Genomic DNA, 20,654 nt, shown 5'->3' with positions numbered 1-20,654 from the left:
CAGGTCTGGAGGGGCGGTCTCTCAATGAGACCTCGACTGCCTGAGACCATTGAGACCCGTGATCCATTCTGAGGAAAATTTCCTGTAGAGCCATCTATTGAAGATTTTCTTGATAGAAGTAGGACAGAAACAATGAAATCTAAGCAGGCTCCCAGCTTAACAAGTATGTCTGCCTTCTCGTTTCACGTAAGCCTCGTATGCGCCGAGCACCAAATAACTTTCCCAACGTCATCGGAATCCAGCTCTAGAAGAGCATTCCAGCAAACCTCTACTATGAGTTAACCTTTTCCTTGGCAAGGGATTTCAGGGTTCTCCCACTGCCACAACAAAAATATAGATGTGTTTTCCAGAGTATCCTCTGCGGATATTATTAAGTGTCCAGAACAGAACGGCATCCTTCCCTAGTGGGATGGACAGGTTGAAACTAGGTCCCACAATTCGCACTCCAGTCCCTGTGGACAGCATAAAGCCATCGATGAACCAGGCCGGTGAGACCTTTAGGCACAAGAAGCCTGTTTGGTGTAGACCACAGATCTCTATCAGTAACAATTACCCTGTAGTGTTCGGCGATGTGAAAGCTGGTGCTTGTGGAGTCCAGTCTATGGAGAAGGGATGCGTTGTCATCCTCCACCATCTCAGAGCCCTCGCATGCCCCCGAAACAGTCCACTATCAACCCATTGTCCCTGTTCCCAGTTGTCACTACAAGGTGTAAAGGAGGTAAACCCAGCAGTCACTCCATGGCTGCCATAGGGGTGGATCTCAGAGAGCCCGTAATTTATGTCGTGTAGGTTTACATAAACTCACCTTGATGAGTTCTTGGGGTGATATTCTATACAATTTCAAATCTCTAGCCAGTCTTTCCATTATACATTTGAATTCCAATTTGGCATCTAGTTTACTTGAAGTCTTTGTTCTTATCTTATGTTTCGTCCATTCTAACATCGCTTCGAATTTTCTAATCTCAGCAATTTCCAAATTCCTACAAAAAAAAACGGGTAAAGTTGCAGTGAAGTATGAGCGGAACTGAAATAGCTAATGGAAATATCATTACCTGCACATTATCATTTGAACCATGGATTCACTCAAATTGAGGAAGTCTTTAGTTTGAAATAAGGCATATGCTCGGGTTTCAACGAAGGCTAAAATCATGTTGACTAGTTCTGAGGCAGAAGTGTACCTCCAGTAATAATTTTCTAAAGAACACAGCATACAGCAGACCTGAAATAATATGAATTATAACAACTCTCATAGCAACAATATTTCTTCTACTATCTCACATTCTCTTTCATAAAAAAAGATAAAATAAAGAAAGATCGAAAAGGAAAATTTTTTTTTCAATCGAGATTGAATATAATAACGGAGAAAAATTAACGTGAGCACTTTGGAGATAACTGAGTCCTTCCAAAATTTTATGGAGACACAAGTTGTAGAAAGCGAGCCCTTATCTGCTTTCAAACCTCACAAAAGCTAATACGAAGAACCCTTAAAAACACCACTGAAGAATTGAACAGCTCTTCCACAGGTGATTATTATAGTCCGAAATTGGCTATGAATTTTCGACTTACCACTTCTATCCTCAAGAATTGTTTGGCATGATGGAAACATGCTTGTAGCAACTCGGGTAGATCGTAGTGTTCAGCTGCGCAAATCAGACCTGGGATTGTAGAACACGTGAGCGGGCAAGAGCCCGTGTGCAGGTAATCCAAAAGGATCCGAAATGTGTCGGCGTCAAATTCAATTATCGAAAATTCAGTCTGGGCCAGTTTGGCCCTGTCAACTTTTTGTGCGTCTGCGCAAACACTCAGTCTTGGTACTGGAAGCTGCGAAACTTGCGGTTTTTCTTTTCCCTCCTTATCCTTTCCATCCTTGTCTGAAAATTGGATAATTCGATAATAATAACACACATTCTTGAAGAAGATCAGAATAATATCTGACATATAAACAGATCATGAGACAGTAGGAACAATAATCACACAAGCAGAACAAAGATGATTTAAGACAGATGAGACACAACTCGAAGAATATATGATCTGTAATCTGTATATTTCAGGCTTTTGGACTTCGAATAACCTACGTATATTAAACCGTCAAGTACTTATTTCATATTGATATGAGAAAATCTCCAATGCACCTCTCCAATGAAGTCTAATGCAAAGTTCAATCATTGTATTGCCAAGCCTATTAACTATCCAGCAATTGAAAAGCAAATGAATGAACTTCATGGCTAGTACCAAGAAAATTAAGAGTCAACATCAGAATTACTCACTTGAGCAATCTTGACTGCTAGCCCATTTCTTTTTATCCTCGGCAGATAGTTGAGCGGTATTGTGCTTTCTGATACTTCTACCCCAGCCGGCAGTGATGGTACCTAGCCTTGAAAAAGCTCTTTTCACCATCGGCGAGCTTGGAACACTTTTAGGTCTAGGAGATTCGATATCTGGAACCTGAAAAAAACAATGTGTATTACTGATTAGTATGGACTAGATTAAAGGATTAGATGCAACTGAGAAAGTTTTTGAGTCCCCAATGTGACCGAAAGTTATCAAAATACCAACATTGCATGCAAGAAGACTTTAGCCCTATATCAAAAAAAAAAATCACAACCACTTTCACTTAATGTTGAGATTTATTGCACTCTTTATTTCGTCAGATAGTCCGAATTATTGAAGCCTGAATAGTGTCGTGTTTGATGACCACTAACCTGCAGAAAATTCGAACTTTTCGGCCTACTCTGTTGGGGACTAATCAGTGTAGGTACGGGCCTAGCTAAGAGCTCGGCTACTGGCACTTGTGGCGAACCGAATCCTGTCTGTATACCATACAACATTTCCTGAAATACCCTACTCCTCACGCCCAAAATGGCCCGAACTCCTATCAGTCTTGTTTTCTGTTTCGACTGTCCCACCATGAAGATCACATCGAAGAGTTGTCCGTTAACCTGGATGTTCTCCTCGGTGTTCAAAAACATCCTCGTGAAGTCTTTGGCAATTTGGTCGTGGTCCTCGAACTGATCACGAACGCTGTCCAGCAATGGCGAGGAAGGTCTCATGTGACCAATCGGTCGCCATGAACCTAAAAATAAGATACAGAATTTCAAATTACATGCTTTCATTCACCTCGTTCTTTGATCAAGCTTTAATTTGGTAGGTTTCATTCCAAGAATAACAGATTACATAAAAATTTTAGGTTCACAATGCCTTTTCACAGTTCCTAGTTTTGAATTCTGAATGCCCACAAAAAACACTCCATATTTTCCCATTTAAAAGTTTTTGTAAGCCCAATATTAACTGAGATAGCCTTTGAGTAAAATATAAACAATCACCCTGTACAGTTTTTTCATTTCCTCCGTATTTTTCTGGTTTGGGCAAGGTGCAAAGCTAACATCTCTTGTAGCAAACCGAGAAATGGTAAAAAAATCTTGGTACTGTTGATGAAGAATCATTGTGGAAGATACATGGCAAAAAAGTATAACTAACCTTCCCTTGTTTTCATCCATATAGCAATGGATAACAGGAATTTGGACTGAATAATCTTTGTTGTATAAATATGCAGATGTTCTGATAGACAATAATAATTTACCTCTCCTATACGGCTTTGGTATTTGTCCTGTTTCCGCGTGATTCTGCAAATTGGCAACGATATCTTCCAGCATCTGTGACCTAGTTCTCTCCTGCATCCGGGCAAACTTTGGTGCTGAGTAGCTCGCTCTCTCTCCGTTGACGATTTTTGTGAGGAGCCATTCCCTGAACATTGGTCCTTTGTCGAAGACGCTCTGCTCCCAAAGGTAGGGTTTGTAGGCTCCAACTTCGTCCCTGGTTACCACCGACACCTCGTATCTGGTTGGTTTTCTCTTTATCCTAGGAGACGTCCTCACTGTTGGAATGTCCGAATATAACTTCAGTCGCCACAGGGCAGAATTAATTTATAGTAGATAGTGGCCGCAAGTAATTTTAATTAAATTAATGTTAATCAATATTCCAAGAGAAATTTCGTTCACTCGGTTTTAAAATAAAATATCATCTACATCACAGCAATGCATGTAAAGAATACTAAAATCCATAGCTGCCGTTGCACACTCGGCCGCAACTACCTCGCAGCCAGGTGTAAGCAGGTAACATTTCGATGTATTTCTACGTTCAAGACGTACACGGATGTTTTTGATATCAAATTAAAGCGTGGTTGAAATTGCCACCAAATCAGCTATCCTACGATGCTTAGATATACTAGGTGTGACATTTGATATAAGAAAAGTACAGGTTCATTGTCGAAACTCCCAACATGAAAGTTTTTAGCACGAAATAATGATTAGTTCTACATGAATTTTCAATAGGTTATTGCGGTGAATTACCCTGTATATCAGAAATACTCACCCAATATGAATGTGTGTAGGAAGTGACTTTTGATGCAGGCTGGCGAGAATGATGTATTGTCCGCTTCGAGAAAAACCACACACACAATATCATTTCCAATATGTCTTTTTCGCTGCAGTTTTTGTGGATCATGTCTTTCGTATGGAAGAAGGGTAGATACGTGAAACATTATTTCGATATTTCGCCAGTTAGTGTACACTGAGTAAAGACCTGAAATGAAAAATGTGTTTTCAGAATAAATGCATGAGTAAATGAGGTTTTTAGTTTCCTTCAATATTTGCTGTGATAATATGAATAGATAGTTAAAATCCCAAATAAAAATTAGAAAATGGAACAAATTTTAATTAGCATAATTATGATAAAAAATGGTGCATCAGAAGTACCTATATCTAAATATTCTTTCCTTTTTAGATATCAAGTGACAAAAATTTCGAAAAACGTTGCCATATGACGAGATTATAATAGAATTTGAATCAGTTTCTCTAAAACTACTGCTTAATCGAAAATATGAATGGAAAATATAAATGGTCCCTCAGTTGACAGAAGAACACTTAACCAACGGAATAAGCGATTGGCAATTTCCTGAAATAACTGGAAATGTGACCTAATTTGAATAATAGCGTTTATTCCTCCAATCTTCGCTACAATATTTGTTCTCCTGAAGAGCCTGAATTTATGAAACACGAATACAGTTTAAAATTCGAAGATGAATCCATAAATCTATGACCGAGAATAAATTACTGAAAATTCAGGTAAGAATGAAAGAATCTGGTATATTATGTATAGGTTCCGTCTGAACAACCTGATACGAAATAGGTATGCATGAAATACTGTAGCCTGTAATATAGAAATTAATCTGCAATTCAATTTTTCCTTGGCAGCATATAGGTATTATTTAGGTATTTTAAAATCAAGTTGCTATTGGAGAAGAATTATTATCGATATATTTAATTTATAGGTTATTCAGGAAAAATAATGAATAATATTTGGCACTATATTGATCATTTTATTGAAGAATAATCTGGGCAAACAACTCATCGAAAATCCGGTGACAATAAGGAACCTGGCGCAAGATGCTGTTTAGAACCTATCGAGGATGTCTTAGCAGACAAATTCACAGAAAACCTTGAGTTTCCCACATACACATCTACCCTGCTATTCGTGGGAGAATCTGTACACAATGCAGTCCCCAAAACTCCTATTCCAAATTTAGGATTGCCCTGCAGAACCCCATCATCCAGTTCCCATTCTGAAGCATTCATTAGCGTCTCTAGCTATAAGATTTTATACCAATATTATACCCGAGCCACCAAATTGAAGATAACCAGGATAAGCCGATTAACTTGGATGGAATTAGCTCTATAATAAATGACTCTATGTCGCTGAATTCGTTATTATACCTGTTGGAGAGTTCATTTCTAGGAAATCGAGAATCCAGTAAAGACGTCTTTATGAACTCGAAGATGGGAAACCTCGCATTTCATTAGATGAAGAAACTTCTAGAAATAACGTTGAAAGGAAAATTTAATAGTGGAACTCCGAAGTCGTCAAAATGTTACGCAAAGACTTTCATTCTCGTTTCTTTCGATACGTACGAGATTGAGTTTCTTCAGTGTCGACCTTGAGGGTACTTTTAAAGCAATTGCTTGACTCTAGGGGATGGTTATGAGGACCTCCTCCCTCACCCATGCGCTTCAATTCTACGATTCTTATTATTCTGATATAAAGCTCATTTTGATATATAAGGTGATTTTAGACCAATGACCCATTGAGCAGGGGGTACTAGAGGACCATATAAGGAGTCAGAAATATGTCCAGTTAGTTTCTGAGATATTGGGTCTTTCCTGGAAATCGTAGAATATTCAAACATCTCTTGAATCTATTTTGATAATATTTTGCAAGCTCATCGTCTTTGAAACACTCATTATAAGTAGGTATACAAAAACTGAAATCAAGTAAAAAAGAAAACCGTATCAGTAGTAGATACTAGATCATTGATTTTTAAAGTCAGGGTACCAAAACATTAGTGTGTCCATGAAAAAATTTTTTTTCTCTTTCGTGAAAAGTAGAAAAAATGCTTTGGAAATGCATAATGAATTTGAATGTCCCAAATTTGTTGTACCTATAGAGTAGAGCCACTGATAAATCAAATATTACCTACCAAAAATTCCTCAAAATAATCGACTGATTTCCACGATATTTGATTCATTATTTCTCAGCCTTTGGATTATCAAATATCGGAAACATCACTCTATATATGATTCACATTTTTTTCATTAAAATAATCATAAAGTTGCAAGATGTAATCAAAATCATCAATTATGATTTTCAATAAACACCCAGTATCATATGATCCTTCATTTGCGGAAATCATATTTGTATAGAAGATCATCCTACTTTTCTCGATTATGTAGATTAATTACACGGATTACATTGATTTCAACATTCTTCTTAATGAAAAACAAACATAATCAGGATAATTTGGAAACTGTAATATTTTAGCGTTTGGGATATATTGTCGCGATCCTGGTATATTCGGAATTAATTATTCGATTAATAGTAATCATTACATCCAATTGAATTTTCAATTAAGTTTAACGCTCCATTGTTCAATCGAGTATTTTGTTTGTTATATCGTGGTTTTCGGCGGACCATTCTTTTCTTGCCAATAATTGATGATAATTAAATTTTCCTCGTGATATAGCTGACTGATTGTTCCTGAAATATTTTTGGCAAAATTTTTTTCTGCAATAATGAAAGCTGATAATAAGAGTAATAATAAAAATAAGGTACTCAAAATGAAAACCATAATAACGACCTTGATGGGGGCTAAAATTTTCATAATAACTATGGCGTTGTTGCATCTATGAATTTTTTTCTTCAGTGCAGAGAGTCTCGTAGTCTCATGGTCCATAACGTTTTGTTAAAGCGGAATATTTGAATCAAATTGTAGGTACCTGTCTACTATCTACTGGGTAATTTTTCCCAAATATTTGCCTTTGGAAGAATAATTATAATAGTGATAATTATTTTAAATTCGTCAAATGAATATATTGTATCTTGACAAGATTTTGAAATTTTCAATATCATCCAATTTAATTTAGGTAAGAAAAACTCTGTTTTCTTGTCGTGTTATCAAACACATTTTTAAATATGTATATTCTCACCTGTCAGGTCGTGCACAGTATCCAGACCACCTTTGTACTTGTCGAATCCTTTCAATCTAACTTTTTCACCCAGAATCTGGAGAAATTCTTCGAAGAGGGGTGAGTTATCATTATTGTCTAATATCTCTTCTTCAGCGTATTGACCTTCAGTAATATATATGACACCGACCTTCAGTTCAGATTTTATGAACACCTGAAAAAAATGATATGTCATGGATAAAAGCAGCAGTAGGTTTAAAATCACAAATGATTAAACAATTACTTCTTCGGAATTCAATATTTTGTCCGGATGCCGTTAATTTTTCTAGAATGAAACTCTCTTTTCGATTATAAAGTATAGACGTAGGGATTCTCCAACTACTCAGTAAAAAAGTGATTCGGCATACTGGTTTTCTCAGACTCCTTTCAGGGCAAGTGTTTTACTTTGAACGTATGAAAACTTGAAGAGTATTTCATCATTGGAACCCATCATGACTGAACTCAAATGAAGACTAGTTTCCTGCTTCAGTATTGACCAGTTTAGATACTTTTTGAAATATCCAGAATTGAGAATAATTTCTTCGTGAAAGGAATCGACATCACTTCAGTTTTTCTGTTCCTTTCAGTGGGTTGCTTTTCAAACGTCTCGAAAATATTTTCCATTTCGGGCATTTCGTGTCCCAAGAAATGAGATTCCGAGATGATTAAAAACCTTCATGTGGATAAACGAATACTAATTGGCAGGCGGTACGAAATTTGTCGCGATTTTGAATTATTATTCATCGATTTTGACGTGAACTTCCAGAAAGTTCGCTTGATTGGTGTTTCGCTCTGGGTGATATTTCATTCAACTTCTCGAAGTTTACAATATCGGTACTGAATGGGAATTGAATTTTAGGATCGAACTGAACATGAATTACGTGGGTATTCAGTTTTTCCACTCGCGTAAAATATTGAGTATACGAACCCAGGTTCGGCTAAAATATAGCCCAATTCCTACAGCATAGAATTATACCTACGCATGTTGATTTTTTCCCTTAAATTTGTCTGCCATCCGCATTAATACAGGGTGTGAATGATTGCTTTCTACAAAATGTTGTGGACAGTCAAAAACTGTGGGTATTTCTTATAATCTTTTTTGAACAGACACTGTTAAGATACAGCCCCCTAAAGATGCCACCTGAAAAGCAAGATTCTCCTTACAAACCATACAACTGTCAGAAATGAAATGGAGCTTGAAAACCATTAAAAAATGTTTGATGATGTTTTCCTATTATGTCAGCATGATATCCGCCTACTAGATGAATTTAAGTGGGAAGATAATTCCGGCTTATACGACTCACGCTATGTACTTACCAGTTGATAAATTAATATTTTTTTAAAAACCGCACTTTTAGCAAGAAATTACATGAGGCCATGTAACCCCAAACAAATATTGGGGGTAGCTTTTTCAACCCCTTGCAACCCACAAAAAATTGTTTGACTACCTTCATGCTCCATAGAATGTCCGCTCAATTTAATTTCTCTCAGTTTTCTAGTTTCTAAGAAGAAAATTGCCTTTCAGGTGACATAATTAGGGAGTAGTTTCTGAGCAGAGGTTGCTCAAGAAAAAAAAAATCATATGAATACCCTTACATTTTTTTTCAATTATTCATCAACATCCTGTATATCTGGATTAATTTTGAAACTTTGTTGAGGAAAATTATGAGCATGCAAACATAAGATGCGATGAAATGAAATTATTTGTGCTTAATAAAAGTACCTCATTAGTTAAAGTCGATCCCGCCAAAGTTTGAATGATTTTCCTAGCACAAAATTTTTAATCCAGCAATCGAGCACTGTTGACTTTGCATATACAGGCTGTATTTGCAGGTGAGGCTTTTTTTTTTCAACAGAAGGTACAACTGATCAAAATGAAGCGTTTCACCAAGAATCACCTATACTATACAAAACTTTCAAAATGACAATGTTGAAAAAAAAATTGAAAATGATTACTGAAATAGAACCTAATACGACCGTTTGTTAGCTGAATTGTCGCCTGATTCGACCATGTGGTTTCGTTGAGGATATTGGCTCGTTCGATATTTACGTGGTAATGAAAATGGAAACATAGGATTGCCGAATTGTTCTCATTATTTTTTAGTAACTTACACGATTTTATGAAATGGCCCATTTCGATACCAACTGACAGAAGGGACTTAGGACACAAGTGTAAAATAGATTAATACTTTAAAATCTCACCAATTAAATTCGTCCAAATTATTCACGAATTTTTTCACAATGGGCAACACAATCTTCTTGTTCACACATTGCAACAATCGTTGTAAAAATGGGATGAAATGGGGAAACATCGTAGCACTTTTTCAACATAACTAACATAAGCACTTTCAAGGAACTGCCTCGATTTTCTAATTTTTTTTTTACCCTAAATTGCACGATACAACAATTATGATTCTCTCAAAAGTGATCTGATGCATCTGCATCTAATCCGATGAACTTGGTACTGAACCATTCATTGTCCAGCCATATGTTTATGTTTTGTTTCGTTTTTGCGATGCCGGAGTCACCTCCCACAGTTCCGTACTTGAAATTCAATGAAATTGTGTCGAACTTCTAGGGGTTGTATCTCAGCCATCTTGGATATTTTATATAGAAAATTTTTGGTTGAACGGCTTATTTTGATGAGTTCTATCTTCTGTCAAAAAAAAGCCTCACCGTTGAAAACACCCTGTATTATTCATGTACTGGAACGGTCCTTTCTTTCATAGCCATTTATGACCATTATTTTCATCCAAAAAATTTGTTAATGAAAATAGGAAACTAAAATATTTCAGTGTGAAAATAAAAGTTACCCATCTCTTTGGGAATCCTATTACTTTTTTGTTCGTGTATAATTGCCCTTGTACAGTCTCTGAATATTTATGAGCGTTCACTCACCTGATCTAGCTTGAGTAATTCTTCAGGAGTATCAGGAAGCTGTCCCAAAGTTAAAGGTGGATTGATGTTAACTTCTTTGCCTAATGACCGTACTACTTCTTCCCTGTTATATCGATCTGCAAAAACGCAGCTCGCTGGTATTAATCCATGTACGGTGTAACTAATAGCTCTCACTAATATCCTGAAAAAAGAACCATTAGATAAAACAGATAATGGACAGCGGGTATCAGATCTGAAGTTGGAAAAAGGAAGGCGATTGGATTTTCGTTCAATAATAATTATTGTAACACATTAGAAGGCATTTATTTGGGTGTGAAGTTTAAATACTTAGTTTAATTGTGAAAAGATAATATAACCTAGGGAACCAGAAAACAACAGTAGAATATTGGCTAAGGTTATTTAATTGTTTCTGAGATAGGAGGATTTATTGATTTGGGTAGAACTTTTGGTCCACTGAACTCCGGATCTTTCAAAATAAAAAAAAGTCAAGTTCATCAGAATCAGGGAATAAATCTCTCCACTAGAGCCAGAGCCGTAATGGCACTTATAAGCCTTAATTTATGTGAAGAAAAAACGAGAAGGGTTTGTGTGCCGCTATAGTAAGTAACAATACTGGACTACAAATCTATGCAAAATCAGATGATATTAACGACAAAATGATTTCTCGTGTAAAGAATACCAAAAAAATCAAAACTTTTGAATCCTGGTCTGTATGTTTTTTTATATGAACAGTTGGGCAAAAATTGCAAAATTTCAAAAATTGGTAAGTTCTGCCACAATGAATAAATCACCCTGTATCTTTGAAACAGAATGTGACCCTTTTTTGGTGTCACTGAATTGTTACAATATATCCACAATATGGCAATATCGGAATAATCACAAAGTCACAAAATTTTTCATTTGGAAAAATAGTAAAATATAATTTCGCATTCAAACAGCACAACATACAAGAAAATAGACACAAGATTTTTATAACGAACTGAACAAATAATTCAAACATGGTTTTTTTGAAAAATTGAGATCATTGTCTATATGAGGCTATAAATTTTTTTTTATTGCGTATCAAAAGATGTCTCAACAAATTTTATTGGCATACCGACCGATTTCAGAGCAATAAATAAGCAGTCAGATCTTAAGATTAACTTTAACACCCTGTATCTAGAAAAATGAAGCGCATTCGCGGACAAAATTTATATAGCCACTTTTCATTATTTTTTCATACAGAATCACCCCCTGAAGTTTGTGGCACTTATTCATTACACTCAGTAGGTATGTCAGAAAACAATACATTTCCAATGATTCAGCTTGAGTGGTAAAAACAGGAAAATGAATGGAACGAAAAAGGAAGAGGAATGATAAGAAAATTAATCCACAGCACAGTAGAATTGACGGAAATGACAATAACTTTAATTGGAGACCTTGAAATTTATATCTGAAAGACAAAACTGACAGATTCAGATCGAGATTACCGAGGGCATTAAATGCTGAAGCCATATTGCAAGATGACGAGCATCTGGAAATTTCCTTCTTTATGTCACTCCGAATTATTTTTCATCTGAATGTAAGAATGCCTATTCAGAAAAACTGTGCCTTGATTATGTTCAATTTTTTTTTCAAATACCTAAAGTAGCAATTTTTCCGCATTATGATTGTTTCAATGATCACAGAATGTTTGCAAAAGGACCATATGAAAATTGAGGTATACCAATGATTCGAAAATAGGTAAAAAAAATCGAAAATATGAAGGAGAATGAGCCAAGTTATTCTAAGTGGAATAAAAATTCACCTGAATTGATCTCGTGAATTCAGAGTTTCCTGTTTTATGGACAGAACCACAGGACCTAGATCTTCGTCATTTGTGAAATAATTCCAGTGCTCCGTTCCATAAAAATACTTCTCGTACGTTTCTTGTTCTACGCTAGTGAGCTCGAATCCTTGATTTTTCTCCCATTGCTCTTCAATAACGGTCTTTTTTCTTGGTGGCGACATATCATCTTCCTCATCATCCTCATACAAATCACTGCAACCTAGAAGAAATCATCAAATGACTTATGATTGAGTTCATTTACATGTTCAAAGATACAGCTCAGATTCAAGTTATCAAATTATAAGCACATCAGATAAAATATTATGTAGTACCTATAGTAACGAAATATTATTGTTTTTAGCATGGATGATGAATTCGTCAACTCTCCACGTAGAAGCTATGAATTCATAATCTAAAAAGAAATTCTCCAGGATTTTCCCAGATCTAATTTTCCGCTACCCTTTGAATTAACAGTTGAATAGGTCTAACATAGGAGCCTAATTTCTTCCGAGCATTTATCTAATTGGATTTTGTATGTGAGTTAGAAGCGGAGAACACATAGGAAGTCATTTCAATTCCACCATCAAAAATATCAGGTAGCAATTACGGTCTGAACCCCAAATGGACACTTTCATCAAAATTAAATTAGTTCTTGAGTAACCCTAGAATGCGGAGCGCTTCTCCTTCAACTCTATTCTGAACATGACGAAGATGGATGAGAGTGTTGCATCTGCTTACAGAAACCGCATACAGATGCGGCTTCAAATTCAGCCTAGTGAAGGGCACTGGTAATTTATACATGCTGAGATATTCTATCGTTTAGAAGGATATCACTTCCTTGCCTGGTTTGCATATTCTCTCGTCCAATTATCACGATGCGTCGTGATTACAAAGTAAAAGTGTTTCCTCCTCTAAATGATCCCACACAATAGAAATTTGACGTACCTAATTGATACAGATCTGAACCACTTTACTACTAATCTATGTTAGATGCGATAAATCTATCATGCACTGATTGTTGAGACGAGCACCAAGTACAAATCATCTTTGTATTGTCGATATGAGAATTATACAATTTTGGTTTTCCTACACATAATATCTTCTTCCAATTAGAAGATTATTTGCAACATCCAACGTTGAGAATTAAGTCAGATTAAGAATTATGATTTCTAGCCCTTATATTTGAAGATATATGTGTGGTATAATCAACGCGAGACTTCGAGTTATACGTATATTTAATCTGCTAGTAGATATTCAACCAAGTTCATCATACGTAAAAATATTAACACTGTTCGGAAAGTAATAAATAATTCTGGAAATTGTATTATCTGCAGAGTGAGTCTTTGACTGGTATATACAGTTAATTCTTGAGGTCGAAAGAAATACCCTTTTCCCATACAATTTTTTCCGATTCGGCCTTGATAAAAAGATATAGCCATTTTAAGTTTTCATAATGAGCTGTGCCACCCCTGGAAAAACAAAATTACCTTTAGAATAAAAAGCTAAATCTATGGCACTACACATCTATGGATCTCTCAAACAGATTTCTATTCAGCCTAAGTACCTAATTTTTGAAATTTCACATATACTTTTTAATTTTTGAACATCAAATCACTCGAAAACGGCGTATTATACGAGAAGATATGAAGAATACTTGTATTTAACAAAACATTCAAATATTTATTAGATCGTGTCAGAAACTCAGTTTCAAAAGTTGGGTTCTTTGAATTTTTGGTATTTTTATGGTTATGGTCATAATGAGAAAACTGGAAGACGTGGGTGATATCTTGTGTATATGTATATTTTGAAATTCATTTTCTTCGATGAAACCGTTTATGAGGTAGAACTAAAAATAACATTTTTTATGGCTTTTCAACAGCTTGTATACTTCAAACCGAGCCGATTCAGAAATGCCAAAATATTTATACGAGTCAAAGACTCAACCTGTATATAGTATAACTAGCTTACAAGTAAGAAAATTAAAAAAAGTGGAGCAGATTTTGTTTATTGAAAAATTTGTTCACTTAACTCCAACCAATGTTCTATTTTCATAAGATGTAGACAAACAATGAGTTGGTTTCATAATAACAACAAAGAATAGGTCATTCACGAAACCTATCTGCCATGTTGAATTATGATGTAATAAAAAATAAAATGTTACCCTAATAAATGTGCGGATAATCACACAAAACTACCAGAAGTGCTGGGAAACCTATGGCAGGACTCAGAAATGGTTGAATTTTTATATCCTAATACATATTATGAGTAGGTATATCAATTCCAAAAGTAATTGAATGGTTTACCATCTAAAAGATGATCACAAACTGGTTGCATTCGTATATCCTTACCCTTCTCATATATGTATCGAAACACATATTATAAGTATATCAATTTCAAATATGAATGAGTTGTCATAAAAGATAATAATCACTAAATGGCGAATGCGGCGGTTACATATTCAATTTGCTGTATAGGTATCCCTTATCAGAAAAATCCATGCAAAATTCAGAAATTGTACAATTGCTGGAAAGTGAAACTTGATTTTCAAGGTAAAATCCGAATTCATCTACTATCAGTACTTTAATGAAGAGAACTGTTTTCACATTTTAAGTATTTATATGGACTTTCTTCAAGATAGGACTTTTAAACAAATAAAATCTCTATGTTTGCTATTAGTACAAACAATATTTCCACTTTTTTTCTATAAATAATTTTGACAGAATAGTTATTTTTTATAATGATATAATTCGATTTCCATTATACTGGGTGTCTGTGAACAAATTCGAAGGACTTAGGGAGATGATTTCTCGATGAAAACAAGCAAGGGTTCCTATAAATTTTTTCGAAATCGACCTCCCTCCCAAGTTACAGCCTTTGGAAGGCGATGACGAGTTGACAGTTTTTAATTTTTTTTACGGATTCTAAAAAACACTGAGTATAAAACTATACATAATATGAAGCACTAAGAAGATGTTAGTCAGACAATTTTTTTAAATCTCATAACTTTATTATTAGGGGTTGACAAGAAAAACTCTTTATGATTTTCCTTCAAAAATTGTTTTTGTGGGATAGATTTTCGAAAAATAAAATTGTCTTATGGTTTCCCATTCGATTCTGCAGAAAAAAGTCTCTTGCAAAATTTCAATACAGTCGATACTTTTCTCGGTATAAATAAATACTTACATGCAATTTTGATCATTGTTAATTCCATTTCATCGTACAAGTGTTCCATAGAATGAGTATTTCCCTGATCAGAACTGCTTGTAAGTTTTTATTTATTCCGAGAAAAGTATGTGTAAGTAACTGTATCGAAATTTTGCAGCAGACTTTTTTGTCCAGAATCGAATGGGAAACCATAAGAGAATGATATTTTTCGAAAATATATCCCAGGAAAATGATTTTTGAAGAAAATCATAAAGGGTTGTTATTTTCAACTCCTAATAATGAAGTTATGAGATATATTAAAATTGTGTGAGTAACATCTACACTTTGTGCTTCATATTATGTATAGTTTTATGACTCGGTGTTTTTTAGAACCCGTAAAAAAAAATCCAAAACTCGTCATCGCCTTCCAAAGGCTGTATCTTGGAAGGGAGGTCGAGTTCGAAAAAAAATTACAGAAACTACCCCTGCTTTTTTTCATCGAGCAATCATCTCCCTAAGTCCTTCGCATTTGTTTACAGACACCCTGTATTTTTCAGTTTGTACGAAATGAAATATATTTTGATCTTCAATGCCATCCATCTATGATATTCATTACATTGTGTGTGCTCCCTGGATCTCAGATTTAGACAAACCTTTCGGCATAACCGAATACCGAATCGTTTCGAACCATAAAAGTTATTCCCAAAACCATAATACATCTCACATATTCCATTACAGAAGAGGAGTAAAGTCGCTTTTCACATTCTCAAGGAAGAGGTCCCAGATACTAAACTCCCGATTTCCTAGTTAGCTGCACAACCGGAATTTGTGCCGGATTATTATGATCGACGACTTCCGCCAAATAGGTTAGGGAGTATCTGTCGAAGTTATACGCTTTACGCTCATCTAGCCGTGCTCAGGAACGACAGGGGATCATTTTCGGGGCTGCGGAAAGACGCTTTCAACAAAATGGATTTTGAAGTCCGTCGTCGGAGAGTTTACGGGATATGAGGGAGGGTTCTGTGGGTCTTTGATGATATTCGACAGGATGGATGATCCAATTTGTGAGGGAGCTGAATGGTGAAGTGCCGTTGGTTTGGTCTTCGGACGTGGTTCAGTCTCGATCGGTTTTTCTTCGTTTTACGCTTGAAATGCAATATATTCATGAGATTTTCGAGAAGCATCTGCATATAATGTGGCGTCATCCAAAAACGATAAGAGAATTATGTTTGAATTAATTATTACCTGGCGTACAGAGATTGACAGAAATATGAATGGATCCCTAATTATATTCGTCTATTTATCCATTGCAATTGATGAGTTTATTCACAGAAAGTTGGGAAAACATTGGCGAGAAGTAGGAAGCGTTTACGCGACCAAAATAAGTTGGCAAAAATGCAAAATATGAGAAAGGTGAGCCTTGAAGGCTCATGAGAGAAATTTCACTATACCTACCTACTTCAGCATACGATTTTTTTCATCATACCTGCACCATTACTGCAACAGCAATACTCGAATCTCAACTTTGATCTTTACATACTGAGTGAGTTTCAAGTATGGAAAGCCTCAATTACCTCGGAAATGGAAGGCACGATATTTATAAATTTTGGTTTTCAAGGATTGTGTGATATAGCCGATATTATGGTGGTGTTAACAATGTTGTCAGATCTTTCCTTTTTTAGGAATAATAATGAACGTATTTCAAAGGGGTCAATCTGTATATCTTTTGCCTTTTGAAATACTTAAGAAATACTTAATATTTTTTATTCGTGTTTTAAAATATCTCTTTGTATAATCCAATTCAAAGAAGAACTCAGGAAACAACGACTTAGATGTTGAGGAGTTTAAAACTTTATAAATATCGAACTTCCTGACCGCAACCTCATAAATATGTTGAGTTATTATCTTATCATTTATTTCTATCGTGAAATTTTTTTAATCAGATGTCACCAAATCTATATTGAAATTTGCATTATAGCGAGTATCACAATAGCTGAGAATTATTACTAATTCGTCCGAAATAATCTCGAATTGTTCAAACTTGAACCGAAAGCGTTGACAGCTCGGTAGACATTTGTATTTATGATAGCAAAGTTGCCAAAAACATGCGGGCAAAAGTGGAAGAACGCCAATAGATGTCACTTTCAAGAAAACAAATTAGGAAAAAGAATTGTGCATCTATAGGTTATCTATGCCAAAGTATAGGATATGCTAGATAAAAGATAGTCAGAATTTTTCAGAGAATGAAAAGTCGATTTAAGAAATAGGAAATCAATTTGAAATAGGTATGTGCGATGACTTTCTAAAATACCCTGAATGAAACGTTTTTCCAAAATTAATTTTGAATCATAATTTTTTTCTACATAGTGAAATAATAAATTGTTTAGGGGTAGAAAGGTCATTTTGGTATAACTAGTATGTAAATGGAAAACTTTGATACGATTTTGCTACATACAAACTTTTAAAACGCGTCATTAAGTTCATAGAACAAAAATTATTATGTAGCGAGTATGAAAATTATATCCAGAATATTTCAACAATTTCACCACATCCCAACTATTCAGAACATATTCAGAATAATCTTTCATCCAGAAAAAACACAGTGCGAGTCAAAATTATGGAAAATATTCATTTTCTCAGAAGAAATATATTTGGCAACAAAATCCTGAAACAGGTCAATCAATTTTTGTTTCACTTTTACCAAATTTTTATGAATTTTGACAGATTTTTTTACACCCTGTGCCATCCCCATCAACCTTCTAAATTTTTTGAATAGGGAAAGTGGGTCATGTGGTACTTTTTTGGCAAGATCTTTGTATGTTCTTTACAGGCGTGCAGAAATTTTCAAGAAAAAATTTTTTTTTTAATTTTTTTCAGTATGTGCTCTTTGTCATGGTTCACTTATTTTGAGACGATGGTACCTGATGAAATTTGTCATCGAATGAAAGTCGATAATTACAGTTTTGTTTTTGCACATCTTTCAACCCCTACGAACCTTTTAGTGGAGAAAAAAAGTGAGTGACATTGGAAATTTATTTCGGCATTTAAGTACCACCCAGAGAATCATTATGCATTACAAGATAAGTTAAATAAATGATCAAAATGACCACCATCGTTGTGGATGCAATCAAAGCGCTTGGGGTTGAAAGGGGATGAAAGTTGAGCATGAACAAAACATAGACTCATTACCTTTATTAATATGTCTATGGAACAAAACTGTAATGGTAGACTTTCATTCGGTGACAAATTTCATCAGATACTATCGTCTCAAAGTAAATGAGCAAAGTGCACATACTGAAAACCTCTCTGAACTATATAATTAAAAAAAAGAATTTCTAGAAAATTTCTGCACACCTGTAAAGAAGATACAAAAACCTTGCCAAAAAAGTACCATCTGAGCAATTTCCCTATTCAAAAAATTTAGAGAATTGATGGGGATGGCACAGGGTGCAACAAAAATTGACCTGTTTCAGGATTTTGTTGCCAAATATCTTTCTTCTGAGAAAATGAATATGTTCCATAATTTTGACGCGCAGTGTACACCCAGAAAATACGAACATTCCTCGAAAACGAGATCCCAGTTGACGAGTTTGGTTCAAGGATTCTGCCATACTCTGATAATGTCACAAATCATATTTTTCGTTGATCTCATAGCGGGAAAAAATTCAAACTGTGAAAGCAATAAAGGGATGTGTGCCGAGAGAGCGACCTAAGCAGATCCTGGATATTGTAAGCAAACAGCTGCCGCCAGCAATGTTTTCCCAGTAAATTGGACACGTGCTTGATTCCCCTTTAGAGGCACATTTCGAGTGTCTTTCACTGACGATATAATAACATCCTGAGGATCAGTTTTTCTGTACACGAACACAATAAACGACATCGGGAAGTGTCCTTCATCTCATAATTTGTCTCCTGCCCGATTATTTTCGTCGAGAGATATTGCGGAGAATCGGCTTTCAGAATTTTAATTGATACGTTGCCAAAATTCTCATAATATACAGGATGTGCGGCAATTAATACAACAAAGTCTATTTTTATTTTTGCCAGGAATTTCTGAATTTTGTTCCCAGATATGGTCTTTTACTTCTATTTCAGCACCCGGACCTAAAAAAAATTGATGAATTTGGCACATAGGAGTTTCATGATATGCAAAATCTGATAGTTATCTATGCTATTTAGGCAATGGATCCCTTAAAACACTTTGGAACCACTAAACATTAAACGCAGCAAAAATTAAGGGGGGTCATTTATAAAACTTTTTGTTCAATAACCTTTTTCCTCCAAGTTACAGCCCTTTAAAATCAGGTAAAAAAAATTGTTTTTATTCAATATACCGGGTGGCCCGCCCCAGACGCGGCGCTCATTTTGAGGGAGTAAATGAAGAAATTTTGAAAATCTTTCCTTGTGGTGTATGTAGGATGTCCCAAAGCTCAATTTAAAATTATTGTCATATATACAGGGTGTTGGAAAACAAAGATGTAGGCCAAAGTTACAGTTTTTTAAATGTAACACCCTATATTTGACCTCAAAAATGGAATGGCAAGCTCAAGTTATGATGAGTTTCTTCAGATTACTTTATAGTTCAGAAGCACCCTTTACGAGATAATGGCGAAAAATAGAAAATATGGAGTTTTTTCAAAGAAGAAACTAGTTACGCCACCGATACAGACAAAAATTTTTCGAGTAGACAAGTTGGCTACTCCTACATATAAGAGAAAATTTCAACTGTGGAATATACAGAGTGATCATAATTAATTCTCAAACATCAACTATAAATAATCGTCGAAAACTTTTTTATTTCAAATGGCGCACCCGGTATTTCTATATCTCGTAAAAAGTAAAAATTAAATTCGAAACTATCTTCAGAAAATTTTTCTACATCTAAACCTGATAGTTTCTGAGCAATTTTCGATTTTTAATGCAAAACTAATAAACCATTTTTGCCATTATCTCGTAAATGGTCCTTCTAAGGTATAACGTGATCTGAAGAAAATCATCATAATTTGAGCTTGCCATTCTATTTTTGAGTTCAAATACAGTGTGTTACATTTAAAAAAGTATAACTTTGGTCTATATCTTTGTTTTCGAAGACACTCTATATGACAATAATTTTAAATTATGCTTTTGAACACCCTACACACACCACAAGAAATGATTTTCAAAATATCTCTATTTACTCCCTCAAAATGAGCGCCGCGTCTGGGGTTGGCCACCCGGTATATATCAACTTTGGAAAAATTTAAAAGAAT

The 20,654-nt window shown here is 35.0% G+C and overlaps 1 protein-coding gene across 1 annotated transcript in view; it reads right to left on the bottom strand.

Moving 5' to 3' along the window:
* LOC123310202 overlaps positions 1-20,654 on the bottom strand; it is a 66,785-nt gene that overhangs the window by 1,191 nt on the left and 44,940 nt on the right. Inside the window, exons 7-16 of the mRNA XM_044893637.1 lie at positions 12,241-12,481; positions 10,455-10,635; positions 7,539-7,731; positions 4,372-4,581; positions 3,581-3,874; positions 2,703-3,073; positions 2,268-2,445; positions 1,567-1,871; positions 1,053-1,219; positions 806-980 (exon numbers count right to left, since the gene is read on the bottom strand). Coding sequence (XP_044749572.1) covers positions 806-980; positions 1,053-1,219; positions 1,567-1,871; positions 2,268-2,445; positions 2,703-3,073; positions 3,581-3,874; positions 4,372-4,581; positions 7,539-7,731; positions 10,455-10,635; positions 12,241-12,481 — 2,315 coding nt within the window. The remainder of the gene's footprint in view (positions 1-805; positions 981-1,052; positions 1,220-1,566; positions 1,872-2,267; positions 2,446-2,702; positions 3,074-3,580; positions 3,875-4,371; positions 4,582-7,538; positions 7,732-10,454; positions 10,636-12,240; positions 12,482-20,654) is intronic.

This window comes from Coccinella septempunctata, chromosome 3 (assembly GCF_907165205.1).
Source record: "Coccinella septempunctata chromosome 3, icCocSept1.1, whole genome shotgun sequence".
NCBI lineage: Eukaryota > Metazoa > Arthropoda > Insecta > Coleoptera > Coccinellidae > Coccinella > Coccinella septempunctata.
This window is presented reverse-complemented; position numbering and strand designations above follow the sequence as displayed.